This window comes from Hakea prostrata, chromosome 4 (assembly GCF_041222555.1).
Source record: "Hakea prostrata isolate BN-2017 chromosome 4, UWA_Hpros_2, whole genome shotgun sequence".
Lineage (NCBI taxonomy): Eukaryota > Viridiplantae > Streptophyta > Magnoliopsida > Proteales > Proteaceae > Hakea > Hakea prostrata.
Genome location: NC_142603.1, coordinates 23,688,503 through 23,708,405, shown reverse-complemented (window position 1 = coordinate 23,708,405; position 19,903 = coordinate 23,688,503). Strand labels below are relative to the sequence as shown.

Here is a 19,903-nt window from a genome sequence, read left to right as displayed (position 1 = left end):
AAGCCGATTATGCCACTATAATAAAAACACTAATGCATGAAAGGACGATGTAGATGCCATAGAAAAAGCTGATGGAGATCCGTCCAATAAGTAAAGCCCCCCCCCCTTTTTGTTTACCACTACTGATCTTACGCCCCTTTTCTAGGTCCTTAAAAACACAATGAGAAGGAAAGAAAGTTATTTTGCAATTCATATCATGTGCAAGACTACTAATAGACAAAAGGTTAGCCAAAAATTTGTGAACGTGCAAAACGGAAGAAAGGGTAAGTATATGAGAACAGATAATGGAACCTGTTTCGGAGATGGGAGAAAGACCCATCAATTGTTTGAACATCTTGGGCAAAAGAATCAAGTGAATAAGAATGAAAAAAAGAGGATGAGCTTATCATGTGGTCAGTTGCCTTAGAATCAATTTTCCAGGAGGGATAGATAGAGTTAACACTATGACACCGAAAATATCTGTGGAATGCAGGGAATCAATAATGGATGTGACGGCAGAGGCAACACTAGCATTGGGAATATGTCCAGAAGAGGATACATCAATCCTGAACATCAACCAACAAAGTTATTGGAGCTCATCTGTGGAAAGAGGTGTTGGAGTACTTGGGGTGTATGAAATAGCCTCATTTGCAGATGCTAGCTTGTTGCCTCTGGTTCCATTCCTACCTCTCCTACAAGAATTTACTGGACGTCCATGCAACTTCCAACACTCCTCCTTTGTCTGGCGTTCTTTCCCATAATATTCACACTTTACCGAAGGCCGAGAATCACCAGAACCAAAATTGTTATTACCAAAACCAGCAGCTAATGCTGACCTATTAGGAGTCTATGTATACCATAGTTGTCCACCGACTGTCCTCTGTATCAACATGGCATAGGCTTGCTCCAGAGAAGGAAAGGCTCTGAGGAAAGAATATGTGCCTGAATCTCATACTCAATATTTAGGCCTGCCAGAAAGTCAAACTCAGAGCTTGTCTTCCCACTTCTGATAAGAAGCTACATCCGCAACAGTGTATGGAGTAAATCGACTAAAGAAATCCAATGTCTAATAATACCCTCTAAGTGTATTGTAATATTAAAACAAGGTTAGCTACTTCAGTTACAACTAATGAATCTTCCTTCAAATCTTAAACCACTGTGCATCATTGCCTACTTTAGAATATGTATCTTGGGCAACTCTCCAAATAGTAGCAGCATCTGGATAAAGAAGATGAAAACTCTCTACTATGCTTGGTTAAATGGAATTAAAAATAAATCCTATAACCAAATACTTGTCTATATACCACTTAGTATATTGTGGACCAGGAGTAGAAAGTTTGGTAGAAGTTCCATCGAGATGGCCAGTAAGACCAAGAGCACCAATTGCAAGAGAAATGGAATGAGACCAGCGAAGATAATTGGTCCCATTAAGCTTGACAGTGGTCATCTGAAGAGGGGGAAAATCACGATCCCGAGGAATAGAAAAATCCTTGGATGTACCTGAAGAGTTGGGTGTAGTTGGGTCAGCCGTCACAGGAACAAGGGATTAATTAAGGATGAAGGGAAAATATTTTCAGTAGGAGGAAAAAACACTCGCCACCTCAAATAGGTCATTTTCTTTATAACATAGAACACATGGGGCTGGTTTTTTTTTTTTTTTCTTTCTTTTTTTAGTTTTGATTTGGTTGGGTTCCGGTTTGGTTCAATAGGACCAAGTTTTGGGTTATGGTTAAGAACAACATTGTTCTAGTTCAATGGGTTTCTTCTTCCTTCAACGGAGAAAACATAAGGTAATTGCACAACAAAGGTTACAAGTGGCAGACAATGGAAGAAGATGGCAATGCAAAATTGTTTCATGCGATGGAGGGAGGAAAAAAAAAGAATGAAAAAAGTGTTCAATAGTTCTACGAAAGCAATTGAGGTTACAGGTGATGGTGTTTCAAGTACAGGTTGCAGGCGATCGGTCTGGGGTTGAGTCGTAGGTGGGTTGCAATGGGTCTGATGGTGTTATAGGTTGCAGGCAATGCAGAGGTGGATGGGTTTTGGTTGCGATGGAAAGAAAGAAGGTGAGGATGAAGGCGTCGTAGCTTATAGATGCTTCTGCAGGTTGTAACGATGGAGAAAGACGAAGAACAGACAGCTTCGATAGACTAGAAAGGCTTGGCGACACTAGTGGAATAGTGATGGTGGTGCTACGAAGGTTTTTTCTTTCCTCCTTCGATCAGAGTTGCAGGCTTTGCTTGATGTAGGAGAAACCCTAGAAACTAGGGGACCTACAAAGTGGGCTACTAGACTCTTAGAATTAGACACCTATTCTTGACAGATAGTAAAGAAAGGAATTTGCAGCACTTGAGTTCTGATTAATCATGCATGTAAGACTGTTAAAGTAGAGAAACAAACACAATAAGTCCTACTAGTAAGCACAACTAAACAAGAATCAATAAGGAAACAAGGGGATGGGGATCTTGGCACCATAACACTAAATTGAATGCAGGGGTATTAAGAAACTTAAAGAAAATAGAGCTGTCCTAATCAATATCAGATTTCTAACAAGGAATTCAACAATTAACCATGTAAAGGGAGTCTTAGTGTTGTAAACAAAACTACTGCCAAAAAATAAATAAGAAATATTTAGGGAGAGATAAAGTTACCTGTTGATCCTGGCTGCAAAACAGGGGTTAGAAAGTATTTAGGAATAGAAATAAGAAAAAGAAAAAAATATTTTGAGGTAGTGGTGAATCCTAGGAAAGGAAAAAAAGATATTTTGAAATAATGGTGTACCTAGGAAAGAGAGTAGGTGATAAGAGAAAGGGAGAGAAAGAAAAGAAACAAAGAGAATGGAAGGGAGACTAACAAAAGAAAACTAGACTACCGTATAAGGGAAAGAGGGAAGAAAAAAGGAAAAAAAAAACAAAAGATTTTTTTGCAAGAAAAAAAAAAACAGAACAACCGTGGGGTTTGGGGAAGAAGAAGAAGATTTCCAGGAAAGAAACTAGGTCTTTTTTGAGAAAAAAAAAAAAAAAGAGTAGATCTTTGTAGAGGAGAGCAAGGGGAATTTTTCTAGTGGGAAACAAGGGTGAAAGGAGGAAAGAGAGAGAAGTGTTGGTTCCGCCGGAGAGAGAGAGAGAGAGAGAGAGAGAGAAAGCAACGTGAGCTCTTTTCTTTAATTCTTTCATTCATTCATTGATTGCCAAAAACGAATTCCATACAAGGTTTAAATAAAAAAAAATTGAACCCTCACAACCCTATATGTTTAATTTCCAAAATAACCCCAATTAAGTTGTAAATATAACCCAAACCCAAAATAATTCAAAATTGGGCCAAAATAGACTCTAGGCCCAGCCCATAAAGACTCAAACATGAAATTAAAATATTTCAATAGTAAACTACTACCCAACCCACTAAGACTAAGGAAAATAACATGACAAACTGCCTATGAGCAGTGTTTTTCATTGAACCATAGGATCCTAGCAATCCGATAACCTCCGAACTCATCATCCATCCACATATATGTTGTCGTGGGATGATCTCTACGCCAGCGTCGCCAGTAAACTTGGAACTGCTCACTGATGTCCTCATCACTGCTCCTGCGATGGTTCCCCCCTCTTTTTTTTTTTGGTGGTTCACACAAAGGGATGGTGGTGCTCAAAGATGGATCAGACCAAGGTCTGATACCATGCTAAAAGAAGTGAGTGAATTCTGACTTATGCCAATGTGACATAGCAAGCCTTTTATTTATAATAATAATGTAAAAGAAAGAATACAAGAGTACCAGAAGTGGAACTAAAATAATAAAAGCATACTAACTGATAAAACTATCCTTCTCACTTAACCTCTTGACTTACAACAAGTATTAACACCATTAACTAAGAAAGATTATTCCATGGCACGAGAACTTGAGAAATCTTGGTGAGATCTCACAGGATATCTCACTTTTATGATTTGGCAAGACGAGATGCCAAGGAAGTTCGAATAACTTGGTTGATATCTCAGTAGAGTCAAGATTTCAATTTCAATGCTACTTGAACTGGCACCTTATATAAAAAGTCTCAAACTCAATTGAGTTAAGATATCTTGACTCAATCTTGCTAATATAGAGGAGTTTTTCCAGGTTCTTCAAAGCTTTGTGCAGCTCAAATCTTCCATTACATCAGATTCTTGGTCAAAGAACTGCTGGAGGTGGTTACTAGCACTTCTACCCCATATTTACAAGGATTCCATTCATTTTCAAGCTAACCTACAAGCAAGGCAATCATATGCTCCCAAATCTAAATTTTTTCAAGAACTTTTGTGCAAATGTTTTTGTATGCTACTGAAGCTAATCTAACTTGAATTATGGACATGTGTTATGTTTATGTGTATGGTATGCAAAGACTTCTTTGGACATTAATGTATGAGTTCACAACTTTGTATGAGTATATTATGTATACACTAGGCCATTTTAGAGTTTTACTTCAATTTTTTAAGTTGGTTCAGAAATGAAACTTTCATTTTCACTACTTCTTTTTTTCCATAAATCTGAGGTCACCACTGCAGGACAGCAAGCTTCAGCTTCAAGAGATACCTAATACTCAGATGGAGGTTTGAGGTCTCCCCCAACCCCCCCCCCCCCCCAATCCCAAACAAAAAAAAAGCCAATCCCATGTCTAACCAAGATCTTGGCTCAACACACTATTTTGACTGGGAAAGATTCCCCTTCAAGTTCAAGTTCTTGAACCATGGCTAAATCAAGATATCATCTACACATTAGATCATCACATTCATTCTTCATACAGGACCAAGACAGAGTAGAATCGCAGCAGTCCCCTCACCATTATTTTTGAAACAATACAGGGATACAGGGACTTGGAATCTCTAGTCATGTTGAAACACTAGACATGAATGGCTCATAGTTGCACTGTGATATAAGACTCTCTCTGTTACTGTAAATTCCACATATTTCTACCCTTCATTTGGGATTTCATGAGATATCCACACACTAAAATCACTATGTAGGGGACAAAGTTCAATTACCTACATGAGCAGACAATATAATTGGGACTTACCCATATCACTTGGAGTTGGAGAGAGAGAGAGAGAGAAAGAGAGAAGGAAGATATCTTACTTCGACAGGAACATCATCTGCTACATGTCCTTCCAGGGTCAGCATCTTTTGCAATGATGCTGCTGCAGTCTGAAGTACATGTTTAACCACCTCTCTGGGCCGGAACTTTGTAGCTTCTAACTTCATCGCACCTAAAGAAATCAAAGACGACAAAAAATGATATCCAAATCCAAGTTTAAGAATATAATCAGCATTACCCCAAACCAGTGAGAAGCTCGAGATACCTTGAAATAAATGACATCTAAATCTTGTTTAGATCTACACAGCTCACTAGCAGCTCCTACTTATGACACCATAATCAAATCCAAGAACTAAATCTCGAATGCGAGCACTATCGAGACTTCTTTGTTTTTTTTGGGAGGGGGTGGGGAGGGGGAGGTAGACAAGCTTAGGATCAGCAATATTTTGTATTCAAAAATAAAAATGTAAACAATGCTGGATCAACATCCAGGCATACCCAGATGGCATGAGTAGAATACAACAATGAGAAGAGACCTCCACCTTTGGCCATGCCACCAATGAAGAACTCAACTTATGGAAGTCAACTCAAGGATCCACCTTTAGCATTACCATTAGCAGACACCTTAAGCTAACTAAAAGTGAAATAACCCTGATTCAGTCACTTAGATATCAATCTAAATCTTGGCCGATCCTAAGCTTGCCATTTAAGATTCTCAAGAATCCAATCGGGAATTAAGTACATCAACTAGGCCAGTGGGAACATGTGGCACTGTTGAATAAATGCATCTTCAGTCAAGTTTGCCTCTCTAAAAGCAGAAGATATTCTCTTGATTGTGGATACATATGGCCGCAAGGAGAGCCATTGTTGGAGAAAAGACACGAAATATTTTCTGATTCTATACAAAAAACCACTGCCTGGGAGTCACTTTTGATCCAGTTTGGAAAGTACATTTGACCTTACCATTGAATGATCAATAATAAAGAAAGCTATAACCTTAGCAGTAAAATTAAAAGCAATGCCAATATATGATGTGAAGCACCCATTAGGAGACCATTAGAGTCCCAAAAAGTTTCCCCTAGTAGAGGAGGATTTGGAACTCTTCTCACCTTCTAGGTTTATGGATTATTGAACTAAGACTGGAATAGGACCCCATTTCACATACTCAAACTGGACCCATAGATGGGATTTCATATTTCCATGTCTATAAATACATTTGCAAGACTAAGCACTCAATCCATTTTACTCCTGGCTTAAGTACAGTGAACTAAAGCTAAAACTAGTCAGGACAACGAGAATCTATACTGATACAAGCCCATATGCAATCATACAAATGGGTGATCCATAAAATGAGGCTTCCAAAATAAGATTATATCTCAGACCTGATTCAACTTTGGAAAGGTCAAGTATGTCATTAATAAGTTGCAAGACCAAATCCCCAGATGATATCATGACATCCAGTAATGATCTTTGTTCGTGATCCAACTTTGTGGTGGTAAGAATTTCAGCCATGCTAACAACACCAGAAAGAGGAGATCTTATCTCATGAGACATCGTTGCTAGCATTTGCTTTGCCCTCATTGTTTCCTCTGCAAGAAAGAAAAATCATGATAAGTAAGTATTCCTTGTTTCACTCAGAGTGCACCAACATGAAATTCAAGAGTACTCACAGATTAGTAAATAGATAGGACCTGTTATATGGATCGTTTTGTTGAGTTCTGTTTCTTTTGCTTTTTGAACAGCTAACTCTTCTCGAATTTTTGTCATTTTTTCTCTTTTTATCACCTGTCATGCATCAGCAACATAGCATGTCCCAGTTATTGTGGTGAGATATGATTGAATGAACATAAGGTTGCTTTTCATTAGATTGAACGACCATCAAGTTAATTACAATGAGATCTAATAAAAATAATTTGTTTTCATTAAGACTGGACAACCATATGTTTGTTTTCTACAGGAAGCAGTTAAAAGTAGAAAATACATATGATGTATCCAGTTAACAAAGGAATGAACCAACATTGAAGACATTAAGAAAGGATTCACAGAAGAAAAACCATTCTAAGTGAGAGGTCACTAACGTGGAACATCTTACACGAGACTTGCATCATATGCCTTTTCAATTACATCTAACTTTTACAGTCGAAAGGAGCTCATCTCCAAGGGAACTTTATATTTATAGGGCACAATGGGTAAACTATGATGGTTACTGCCCCCAGGTGATCAACTATAGCTAAAATTTGGAGCTCATCACCGAGGTGAAATTTCGAGACTCAGAAGGTGGATGGGTTTCTGCCACATGGCAAGCTACCATCACCAGGTGATCAGCTATAGCTGAAAGTAAATTTTCCCAATTATATGAATCTCAAACTTTTCCAAACTTCACCTTCCTTAAGGCATCTGTTTGATTGGACTGGACAGGAAATTTTTCAAACCAAAAAAAGAAAAAGAAACTTCTGGATATAATTTGTATTTTAGCTAAAAAAAAGAAATGGATGCAAAGTAAAGTGAAGTTTTAACAACCAAAATGGTATGATTGGAATCAATGATGTGGTCACATGGGGAAGTGATTACAAAACTTTCCTCGGGAATCTATACCACAAGGCTACTACATGTCAAACAATATAAAGCAACTGTAATTGAAAACATCAAAAGTTTGAAAACAGTGAGAGCTATCAATTTCTTTATCAGTTATCTGAATGCCTTGTATGGATTTCATTGCATAAAGAAATAAGCTCTTCTTGGGTTTTTCTTCTCTTTCGTGATTTCTGCCCCTTCTTTTTGTAGGTATCTACTCTACTGGGGGAAGGGAAGATGAGAACCAACCCAAGCCCAACACCTCCTGGTGGGGATGGCTTTACCACACCACCCCCTACCAAAACCAACTACTCTAGGAAGTTGTTCTCATTTCTACCCAGTTTTCTTTACGGTATCAAGATTCCTGTCAGACTGGAAGCTACTTCAAGGATCAGAACACAAACAAGTAGGATTGCAAACCCAACAAGGCAAGAAACTTATATATTAGGCCCAATTGGCCAGGATGCCTCATCTGGTTGTAGACCTAATTGGATCTGCTGTGGTGGCTTTTTCTCAATCTTATTTAATAATATATTTCTGTGTATCACAGGTTAGCCTATTTCAAATAATGCAGAAACAAATCAACCTGGAACTAATCTCCAGATCAGTGTCAAAAACCAGCCCACATTCATGTGGTTGTTGCAGTTGTTGAAAATAAAACAGATTGCTTGTATCTGATACTGGACATCAACCAACTATCCAAGAGGCCCAAGCACTCAAGAATCTAACTACAATGAGAATCTATTTCTCAAAATCTTTACGCCGAATTTTCTGGAGTAACTGAAAACTTTAAGTTTTCTTTTGTTCTCAACAGATTTTCCTACAGATTACTCAACATACTACACCAACAAGCAAAGTAAATTACAGCTACACCACCAAAAAAAGTATATATATATATATATATTTGGATGAATAGCCACACCACTACTTAGGTTGATTCACTGTTGAAGTGCCACAAAGGAACAGGAAGCAAAATTGTACAGTATCCCTCTATGTTACCTTCAAACACCACACTCCAACTCCCCCCCCCCCCCAAAAAAAAAGAGTAGCCAAAGTATCAAACTATAATGGAAGTTATAATCAGTAGCTATCATAAGTCGTGCACGAAAAACTCATCAAACTTTACCCATTGAATCTGTGCCCCAAGTCATCTCAAAAACTGTTTGAGAATAAGATAATGCTAACTGTAGACTCAACTGGGCTTTTGCGAGAGTAAGACAGCAGAATATTTGAAGGATGAATTCTTCATCTAAACATGTCAAAACTAAATTCAGAGTTGCCATCTTCTAGACTTTCTTGAATTTAGAGACAACTGGAATAACATGAATAGATTTTACTTCAGAAATGCAATCAGCTGTCAACTGGCTATAGGTTTTCACTGCCTTGTTATCAATATTCATTAACTTTTTTGAATTTCTTTCTTTTTTGCGTCTCTATGTGTGTCTGTGTGAGCCTGTGAGGTAGGGTGCTAAGAGACCCATAAGTATATGTATTAATGTATATTGATATTTTATTTCATCTTGCTCCTTCCTCACTATTCTAAGCGTTGAATATCTAATTCTGAAAAGTATCCCAAAAGATACAAGTAAAGTTGTACACTTGTACCAAAAAAAAAAACTTTACCATTTCGAAACCAAATTATCATGTAAGAGTTGCAAATCTGTATGTTAGAATACCATTATTGAAACCCAATAATAAATTACATAGACAAATACTGCCAGCAAAATGTTAGAGATCGCCAGGAAATATAAACCGCTGCAGAAAGTTTACCTGATCAGTGAGATCCATTCCCATATAATTCACACCAATTTTTTCTCCTGACTTGCTGAATACAGGTTCCACATACATCAAAAATGTCTTTAGACCAAATAATTCTGTATCAAATGTAAATTCCCGCTTTGCAGGAACACCACGTTCCAAGACTTCTCTCTTGAAGTCCTGAGCTTCCTTAACACCAGCTCCTGAAAATATCTCCAAATCCGTTTTCCCGATGATGTCCTGAACAAGATGCACAGATTTGAGGAAAACATCACTTCAGTGTATGCAAACAGAATTTATGGCTAATTACTTAGTATACATGGGAGATGTTGCCTCCTTTTTTCTTTTTTTCTTTTTCTTTTTTCTCTTTTTTTTTTTGTTGGTGGGAGGGGGGTGAAAATTTATTCCATTAAGGAGAGAATATGTTCTTCAGGTTACATGTCACAGTTGCTCAACTAAAAGAAATAATTGAGAACAAATATAAATTTTAATCAAATAAATACAGCTAAGCTTAAGTAAATTAAATTCATGATACAAGTTGGTGACAAAGTTACCTGCTCTTCTAAACTTGGAAAATGATTATAGATGAATCGATACCGCATGTCTTTGTCCTGTACAGAAGGCACGAAAACTTATCTTGTAATGTCACTACAGTGTCTCCTCAACAAAGAAAATCCAAAGGCAGAAAAGAATCCCTTTCCTATCAGGTATTTCAGTAGAACTAGAAATGATGAAACTTCCATCACCATTTAACAAATGGAAGTTGGATACTAATAATGATATACAGCTCCGCCAACACTACAGGACCACTAAACTTCTGTTTGGAAGTACAGCATTCAACTATAGAAGGTTCTCATGAAAATTGTCTATGTCAGCTGCATCTTATCACAAAATATCATGACATTAACATTCTCCACTGAAACAAAGAAAAGTGCATCTTCAGAGGTCAAACTGCTCTTAGAACAGCCTACAGAGTATGTAAAAAAAATTATATACTCATGAACTTTTAAAGAAGAAAATCCTTAGAGACCTGGGACAGGAAGAAGAAGATCTGACAACAAGGAGAAACCAAAAATATGTTTCAGGTGATAGTTGACAATTAAATCAACCTTGAAAGTAGAGACCATAGAGGAGTATGTCATGGTTCAGAAATCCTTACACATCCCACAGTTAAATGGATAATGATAATATGACTTGCAAAACATTAGATCAGCTACAGCAGCAGTAATATTGAAATAGAGAAGTGTGGTGGCAAATGCATGTAATGGTCATACTCAATGACAAACGCACATACACTTGCATAGGGAGAAAGAGATGATGGGCCTACACATGAAATAACTACGAAAGAATCCACAATTATTTTCCTTTATTTTTCACGTAATTTCCTTTTCTTTATATTTCCTTCACTCTTTGCTGGCTCACAATCTGGAAAAGAATTGAACGACAGAGTAGAAAATGACATGATGCCTGCTTTATGATAAAATTTTCATCAAAATAAATAGAGGGTTTTCATTTTATTGATGCTGGTGTATCAAGTATGCATTATGTCCCAGATCTCCATTTATGTTGATAAATGTCATTCAAAATTCTGTACTGCAAATAGGACTCAGAATAGTTTTTTCAATGACAACCGCGAAGCCAGAACAAGCTAAGAAAGGGAAATGGAGAAGACTATAACTCTTCCCTATCTACAGTCCAAATAATATGAAGAAATTATAATCATGTAGCTGATCCACTGAAGATTTAAAAAAAAAAAAAAAAATTTAAATCTAGAGTGAAAATACCTGATGGCCAATGACAACTGGTGCAGTCTGGAGGATAAAATGTAAGAAGTTATCTGCTCTTTTCAAAATCTGAGACAATTCTTCGACAGGTGAGGATTTATTTTGAAGATTTTTAATGTTTTCCTGCAACTTCTGCACAAGTGTCTGCTCCCGCTGGATACTTGCTTCCAGCAGTTTCTCTAGTTGCAAAGCCCGCTGCTTCCAGTACTTACAAGTATCAAACTCAGCATCAATTTCTAGGCTTTTATTCTGAACAAAATAATCATTCTTTTTCTTAGGCATATCTTCCAGTAGATTATAACCTTCATCCATAATGGAAATTGGACGCTTATCACCAGAAAACTTATCTTCCCCACACCGGATATCCTCAAGAATTTCTAATTTCTTGAGCTCCACTTCCTGTCTTTTTTTGTTTAGGATGTCCATCTCTTCCTTGAGAAGGCGGATGGCGTTAGCCTGCTTGTACTCCCAGTGCTTTACAAGGTATGACAACTGAGAGGAACCTTTCTCACTATAGTTGGTTAACTCCATGAGACGCTTGAAATCAACTATTGAAGGCTCCTCTATTAAATTAACCTCCTCCAACAGATCCCCCCCAGGCTTTTCCATATTGAACTGCTTTCCAACTTTACTTCCAAGATCCTCAGGCCACATCGAAGAAAGGACTTCTTCTTCCATGTCAATCTCCATGTCCATGTTGTCAGGATCAGTTCCCATCTCAGAATCCATGCTAAGAACTAAATATCACATCCAATGTATAACTCTATAAGAAAACTTGAGCTCTGTAAAGCTACAGAACACAGTATTGCAGCACTGACATCTAAAATCAGTTCAGTTACATTCATTCTTATTATGTCAGTTCCAATAGAAGAGTCAGCTGAAAGACACTTGTAGCATTAAAAATTGACTGGTTTTGATGTCCTTTTCACTGTCTTAAGCCCATCACTAGGTTACAAAATCTGTGCAAACATAAAAATCAAGATATATAAGTTTTTTTTCTTCATTTGAAGGGGGTGAAGGGGAGGGAGAACCATATGAATACATAAATGACATGAAATACAATAAATGACAATGAATAACTAGAAATAGAAAAGGAAATGCTGGGAAGATGCTGTCAACAGCAGTAAACAAACTAACAAGCAAGCCTGAGGTCTTAATTCTCCTTTTCTGCTTGAAGGCCTTGTTCTCTTGTTTCCTTTCGTTTAATATATTTTTTATTCATCCAAAAAAAATAAAAGCCTGAGGTCATAGGGAGATTCTTTCAATAACAAAGATACCAATCTTCGCCACATAAGAAACTCTTACACAGAGAGAGAGAGAGGGGGGGTGGGGGGGAAGGTCAAATAGAAAGAACTTCTACATATAGCACCTGAATGCCAGGGCAACTTTTCATTTTAATTTTTCTTTTCTTACACCGTCAATTATGCAGTTATCAACAAGTCGATCATCTCCCAAATTCAAATCTCCACATAAAAGATAAAATAGATATGTAGGAAGCCATTCCCTTGGCAGAATGGGAATTCGATCCCAACTAATCCACTATTTTCAAAGAACTCAGAGGGAAAGGATGGAGTGGGGGCAACATGAACTGGTTTCTGACATTTGATATGCATAAATGCTAGAAACAGTTTAAAAAAAAAAAAGTCTTCCACTAGGATTGATATTATTCCATCGAATCAGAAAGGAAAAATCATCAGAATAATATTTCTCATTAAAGAAATAATAATGTCAAGAACTCCAAGCTTCTAACCAGGTTCAGTATGGAATCAATAGTAGTTTGAAACAGATTTTAACCAACACACAATAGAGACCCAAAGTCAAAACAGTTAGTGTTAGTGGCACTAGAAAAGTTGTGAGGTTTTCCAATATTCGAAGTCATAAATGACCCTGTTTAAACTCGCCAAACAAGCACAGATAGGTTACCATAAAAAGAAAAAGCACTCAAGTGATAAACAAGGGATGAACGGTTCTTCCAGTTGTAACCAAAAACAGCATCTGCCTAAAGCAGTCTACTTGTAAGTGAAATCCAAAAAAAACAGAGACCAATTGGGCAAAGAATGTGAAAAATGCATCCAAGAATCAAAATCTATTTCCATCAATGTAAACATGAAAACGAAAAGACAGCAAGATTCATTGACTCAAGGCGATACAACACCCACCCAAAAACAACAATTCTTCCTTCAACCAAAACATCAAAGGCGATACAACACCCACCGCCAAGATGAGACTAAAAACTAAATTTCGCTTTCCTTCCACAAAAACATGCTGCATGCATTGCTAAAACTGAATTCAATCCGTATCTAAGAAAATTCTTAACATAAAAGTGAGAAAAAATTTCCAGGAAACAATTACAGAAGCATAATGCAATTAAGCTGACCTCCAGATCTAAATCACTTAAAGGACCCAGGAAGCTGATTTCTCTGGTCTCAGTTAAGTACGTCCCTGACCCAGGTTCAGATATTCTGATTAATTTCTCTCTCTTCTTTTGATCTTAATGCAGCAACAGAAGTCACTTGGAGTATTCAATAAAAGCAACACAAAGAAGTCCTCAGTTGCAGAAAAACAAAGGGGGTCAAAAAGGCAAAAACATGAGAGAGGAACATGTGAAGCGAAAAGGAATTACCAACGTGGGAGGAGACCACACCTCAACAAGAGAAGAACCCATGTGCTATTGAGGTCCAAAAATAAAATATTGTACTTCAGGAATGTGCCTTGAAGAGTTGTTTAATGGCGGTTTCTGGGTTCTCTCTCTCTCTCTCACAAAGATTCATCAAGCTCATTTGCTTGTCTCTGCTGATCGTCCCCTGGGTATTTGCTTCTGCTTTGAGGAGCCAATCAATCTTAGCTCAGGAGATCCTATCATACCCTCACTGTCTCTCCCTCTGAAGAAGAGAGAGAGAGACGAAAGGGGAAGAAGGAGAGACAGAGGTGTTGGATTTTGAGTTTTTAAATTAAAATAAAACTGCTACCCGCCCTTTCTCTGGTGATGTGTACAGGGCCAGCGCCAAATAACGTGCGAGTTAGAACCTCTTTTTTCTTTCTCTGTTTTTTTTTGGGTAAACGCAAGTTAGAGCTTAGAACCGTTAAAACTCTTCTATTTAATACAACAAATACATCACAGATCACACAGCTCATCCATTTAAGTCTCCTATGGTCGGTCCCTTTTAATTTTTGCAACAAGACAACAAATGAGTTGAATGCCATTGATTCTCTTACTTATCCACCACCAACTTTACTTATCCACCACCAACTTGAGTGGAGCTTTTGGAGAGTTTTCTATGAGAGAGTGTGATTTCTATGTCAGCACAAGAATCAACTAAAATACACCAAAAATGAGGATGTATTTTTTACCCTAATCTAATCTGGAAATTTAAATTTAAACCTAAATTCAAGTATTTAATTAACATGTCAAAAACTCTTAAGCTAATAGAATGAGTTGACTCAAGCTCGTTAAAACTCCGAAGCCGTTGATATGAGTTGAATCAGGCTCTTTATGCTCTGAAGCTAATGGAATGAGCTGGCCTCTAAGCCAATATCTTATGCATACGCCAATGTATGCCCCATCACGTACATAAACAGATATAATTAGGGTATCTGTGATTTACTCTTAGTAAACTAAAAGTTTTTTTGTTATGTTAGAGGGAAAACATAATGATCGAATGTACTTTGTTGATTTATGTGGCACTGATCGACGGTAATGGTTCTTCAAGAATCCATATACCCAAGGATCAAAATCGAAGAACAACTATAGGAGGATTGTTCAATCAATAATGACCGTCATCTCTTAGTAAAGAGGTTATCTGTTCATTCAACTCTATGGTATATATGATAATCGGGCACCCCTTTCTATAAAGCTATTAGTTTCAAAGTCTATGAGCAAGTGAGCATCATTCAAGGAGAGAACCCCCCCCCCCCTTTTTTTCTTTTTCATTTTTTTCCTTTTTCGGTAAATAATCCCTTTCCTTGTGTGAGAAGAATAATTGGTTATTTTCTCAATTTAGACACATGATTGGGACTTGGGATTAATTATTATTGCCAATTCAGTCAAATGCCTACTTTGTAATGACAGGCATGTTATGTATGTCTATGCATGATGCATGTATCAATATATTTCAGACACTATTATTATGTATTCTCTACATTCTAATGGGAAACACTCATTTAAGTTTTAAAATAAAATAATAATTAAAAATAGATGATTTCATTTTCATATCAATTTAGTGATGTGAGGAGACGTCACAGGATAACTAACTATCTTAAACTATAACAAAGTAAAAGGTAAAGGGTGTATTGGGTTTTAAATAATCTTCCATATCAGCTCAGACACTAATTTAATGGGTTTTAATTTTCTGTGCACCTTGTCTTTGAACTGATTTTTTTTTCCTGTTTAATTTGGCCTGTAATTGTACATGAATGCATCTTAAGCATTCCGATAAAATTCACTAAGGATGGTTAATTCCATATAAATTCCATATTTCATACATGCTCAAATACGTAAAAGATTTACAAGTCTCTTATTCTGAAAGTTGATATCTAGGACTAATTAATTGTTAATCTCTATTTTTTTCTCATCCACCAAAAGAATATCATTTACGAAGAGCAAACAAGATAAGACCTCATCTTAGAAGTACTTAGTTAAGGCGTCCATACACGATTGTTGAGGTGAAAATGTACTCTTAACTCCTTGGTTCGCTTCTGATCTGAGTTTAATTCCTGGTACCAAAACAAAGGTGAGAGTGGGCCACCTCTGGGGACGGGAAACCACCTCTAATGATTAAGTCAATTCAGGTAAGAAAACCAGAGATTCTTCCTTGAGGAATAAATGTTCAAAGGGATAAAAAAGAGAATGTTCTAAAGGAGTAAATACAAGAGAGTAATGGCTGGAGAATTCAAGTCTGCTTGGCTTACCGTTACTTGTGTGTCTAGAGGTTATTTTTGCAACTGGTCCATAGCTAAAATTATGGCTGATTCACCGTGGCCCTACGATCAGGATGACTTAAGTGAATGGCGGAGATGGCCTCTTGACAAGGCTTGCACATCAAATCGATACGCATGGTTCCCAAGACAGCTAGTGATCCCACGAGCGAATCAAGAGATCAGCGTTAAGTTGATCTTGATGTGACTCCATCCCACAATTGGGGGGACAAAATGGTGGTACACAGTACTCGAGGTAGGCTTGGAGCAAATGAGAAGCTTCTGGTCTATCCATGTGCATTTAATAAAACTCAATGCATTCGATGATGAATTAAATGCTAGGGTTTGACATCTAGCCAAGGATGAATTAATTTCTACCAGCGTTGTTTTTGCTGAAAAGTCATACGATGACAGTTGTGTGCCCTCATGATGTGTGATTCCTAACTTCTCCACTGACATCTGCTCTGAGAAGCGTCATGACTGAGACCCATCAGTTGGTCCACCTTGGACCAAACTTGAACCCTTGATTCGACTCAAGTGGTCTGCTCAGGCTCAGGGGTTTGGACCGTAATGTCCATAACATTAGCCCCCTATTCTTCATGATAAGTCTTGTCATGAAGATTACATTTGTGAGACTTAAAGCTTGGAACGTAAGGATCAGCCGGGAAGAGAAAGCGCCTTGCTGAGAAGTTATGAGATCTTGATAAGTACACGCCCGCAATCATTAACTGCTTTGACGACCACGTTGCCTAGTCACGTCGTCCGCAATGATGCACATGACACTCAAGGCGACTACTTTATCGCCATGGTCTGGATTGACATAATGTTTTTTAAGCTGAAACATCTGGTGCACGACGACCCTTGATTGAAAAGGATCCGGATTTTTTATTTTAACTCCCGAGTGGCTATAGAGGGATTAGCTTACACCTTCTTATCTCTTCCTTCCCACTACCTTTCGTGATCTCTCCGACCTTCACAATGTTTTGTTTGAATTGCATGTTGCTTCTCAGTAGAGACGTTTCTTCTCATTTGAATCATTGGGATAGCCCTCTTGTTGATCCATAAGTGGTGCTCAGAAACGCTTTGATCGATTCTAGACATATCCTCTGCTGATCAGGTGAACACATTAGCGTATTGAACCAAAAAGGAGGTAATTTCCTTCTTGAAGTCCTCTGATTGCTCTGAACCAATGTTGGTTTCTCGCTCTAGATATGCAAGGCTCAGAGGGACTTTATGCAACTTTTCGACCGGTTACCCTCGTTGCATTTGACTCTCATCCCTGTCGTCACGTACTTCGATAGTGAGAGTCACTCCTGCGAGTGGGGTTACCGGCTGCTTTCGGATGAAGTTGAGGTAACACGTCCTAGACTGTTTTTGGTCAGTCTTGTAGACTCCCACGCCATTGACTGTGGGAACTTCGTCATCATATGGCTGGAGCGCTTCTTGGTCGATCTTGAGCATGCGGAAAGCATCTAGAGACAAAATGTCTGCTGATGATCCAGTATCGACCAAGACTCTGTAAATCATATGGTTGGCCAACCTAACCTTGATCACGATGGCATCTTCATGCGGGGTATAAACGTCCGCTAGCTCCTTTCCGGCAAAAGTGATTGGCTCACTTTGCAAAGCGTGTCATTGCAGAGGGCTCAATGGCGCCTACGACACGTGCTTCTTGTTTATTTGCCTTATAGATCTGGGAGTGGGCCTTCCAAATATTGTATTGATTCTGGGAAGGTCCTCGTCCCTTTGTGCCATAGGGGCTTTCCCCTTAACTCTTATCTGTCTGGAGGTGTGCTACGCCTTATTGGAGAAGGTGAGGTCTCACGACGGTGAGTTGCCTTCACATGCTGACTCAGATGTCCTCTGGCGATCAACTTTTCAATCTCTACCTTCAACATGCAGCAGTCATTCGTATGATGCCCTTTGTCTTTGTGGTATTGATAGTATTTCGCCATGTCTGCCTTATTTTGGGGGCGTGCATGTAGTCTTCCAGGGGTTTTCAATAACCCTAATTCTCTTGAGTCTCGAATCTGCATGAGGACCACAGATCGTGACTTATTGAGGGGAGTGAATGCTTCCTCGTCCTCCTCTATCACTTGCTTGCCACGCCACTCTTGCCTGGACCTTGAGTCTCTTCTTGAAGAGCGTGGTCTAATGCTAGATTCAGGAAGCCTTTCGATGGTTGGCCTGTCTTGCTCTTTGTAGTGGCTTTGGTTTGCTTCGAGAACCTCTTCTACCGTAGCCATCTCATATCCCAAGTCTAACAACTCCGCCAAAGTCTTGGGCTTCTTTTCTACAATAGAGGTGATCAGCTTTTCACTGGTCACAGCTCTCTTGAAGTCAGTAAAAGCTACTTTGTCATCAAGATCCTTGATCATAATGGAGATGTTATTGAAGCAAGAGATGAACTCTTTGATGGACTCTGAACGTCCCTGCTTAAGAGCTAGCAGGTTGTCCTCTGTCTTGTCCTTCTTGATTCCACTTTTGAACTGGCCACGAAGGCATACCCCAGTTCCGTAATGTTGTGAATGGAATGTCTGGGCAACCTAGAAAACCATGTGGTGGTCGGTCTAATTAACGATGCTGGAAAGCATTTGCACTTGATGGGGTCTCCTCCCCCACACATAGTTATGATAGATGTGAAATGATTGATGTGTGCCATGGGATCTGTTGTCCCACTATAAGGTGTAAAGGTGGGAGTACGGAAACCCACCGGCAGAGGTGCCGCCATGATTTCTGACATGAACGGGTCCTGACTCAATACCAGTTGGACTTCGTTAGGGACCTTTCTGCCTAGTTGAAAGAGGCGTTTGTTCATATCCTAAATTTATCAGTATAGGCTTTCATCATGAACAGATGCTGAAGTCTTAGAGACCCTATCATCCTATAGGGGTCCCTTTGACTCAGCCACGTGTTCCTTCAACATCTTTTTGGGTTTTGCAGCCTGAGGTCGGTTTACAACAACCCTAAGAAAGGAGTGTCTGTCTGGATGGACTCCCAACCTGTCGAAAACATATTTATTTGCACCTCCCTCCATTGCCTTGGCCTTGCCTTTTTCCTTACGCCTTGTTCGTCTGGCATGAAGTGTATTCACTTCACCTCTTGGGCCCTGTCATCGAGATCGACAGGGGAGGGATTCATTGTTCTGAGTATAGCGGTAGCAGGAAAAGAGGGAGGCTGGAACTGGCCCCCTTGGCTCATCATCGAATGGAGGGAACTAATCATCTCGAACATTTTTTGTTGTATATCGGCCTACGTGGTAGGGTTGGGAGTTGATGTATGAGTTGTTCCCTGAGGGGGAAGGTCATCCGGTAACTCAGAAACAATTTCTTGACGCTCATGCTCCACAATGGCTTGTGAATCTTTTGAGGTTCCAACCTTTCGGCCAGCCCCCTTCTTCTTGTGACGGGACTTTTCCTGAGATTTGGAAACTTCATCGCCTGAGTTATCTCCAGCCATCTTTTGATTATCTGAAATATTCAAACAAAGGGAAAGCTATTCAACTTTTTGTTAGAGTTTCCCACAGACGGCGCCAAATGTTGAGGTGAAAATGTGCTCTTAGCTCCTTGGTTCTCTCCTGATCATAGTCTGATTCCTGGTACCAAAACAAAGGTGAGAGTGAGTGGGCCACCTCTGGGGATGGGAAGCCACCTCCAATGATTAAGTCAGTTTAGGTAGGAAAACCAGAGACTCCTCCTTGATGAATAAATGCTCAAGGGGATCAAGAAGAGAATGCTCTACAGGAGTAAATGCAGGAGAGTAATGGCTAGAGTATTCAAGTCTGCTTGGCTTACCGTTACTTGTGTGTCTAGAGGTTATTTATGCAGCTGG

General features: G+C 38.8%; 1 protein-coding gene across 4 annotated transcripts in view; it reads right to left on the bottom strand.

Annotated features, from left to right (window-relative positions):
* The window catches only part of LOC149018558 (histidine kinase 5-like), a 38,625-nt gene extending 24,422 nt beyond the window's left edge, over positions 1-14,203 (bottom strand). Inside the window, exons 1-8 of one of the 4 annotated variants that reach the window (XM_089152759.1) lie at positions 13,782-14,203; positions 13,536-13,670; positions 11,159-12,117; positions 9,929-9,985; positions 9,387-9,614; positions 6,734-6,827; positions 6,425-6,631; positions 5,084-5,214 (exon numbers count right to left, since the gene is read on the bottom strand). In XM_089152759.1, the coding sequence (XP_089008885.1) occupies positions 5,084-5,214; positions 6,425-6,631; positions 6,734-6,827; positions 9,387-9,614; positions 9,929-9,985; positions 11,159-11,887 (1,446 nt within the window). In that variant the 5' untranslated portion in view covers positions 11,888-12,117; positions 13,536-13,670; positions 13,782-14,203. The remainder of the gene's footprint in view (positions 1-5,083; positions 5,215-6,424; positions 6,632-6,733; positions 6,828-9,386; positions 9,615-9,928; positions 9,986-11,158; positions 12,118-13,535; positions 13,671-13,781) is intronic. The other 3 variants (XM_089152756.1, XM_089152757.1, XM_089152758.1) reach the window with 3 other exon arrangements.
* Between the last annotated feature and the right edge of the window lie 5,700 nt (positions 14,204-19,903).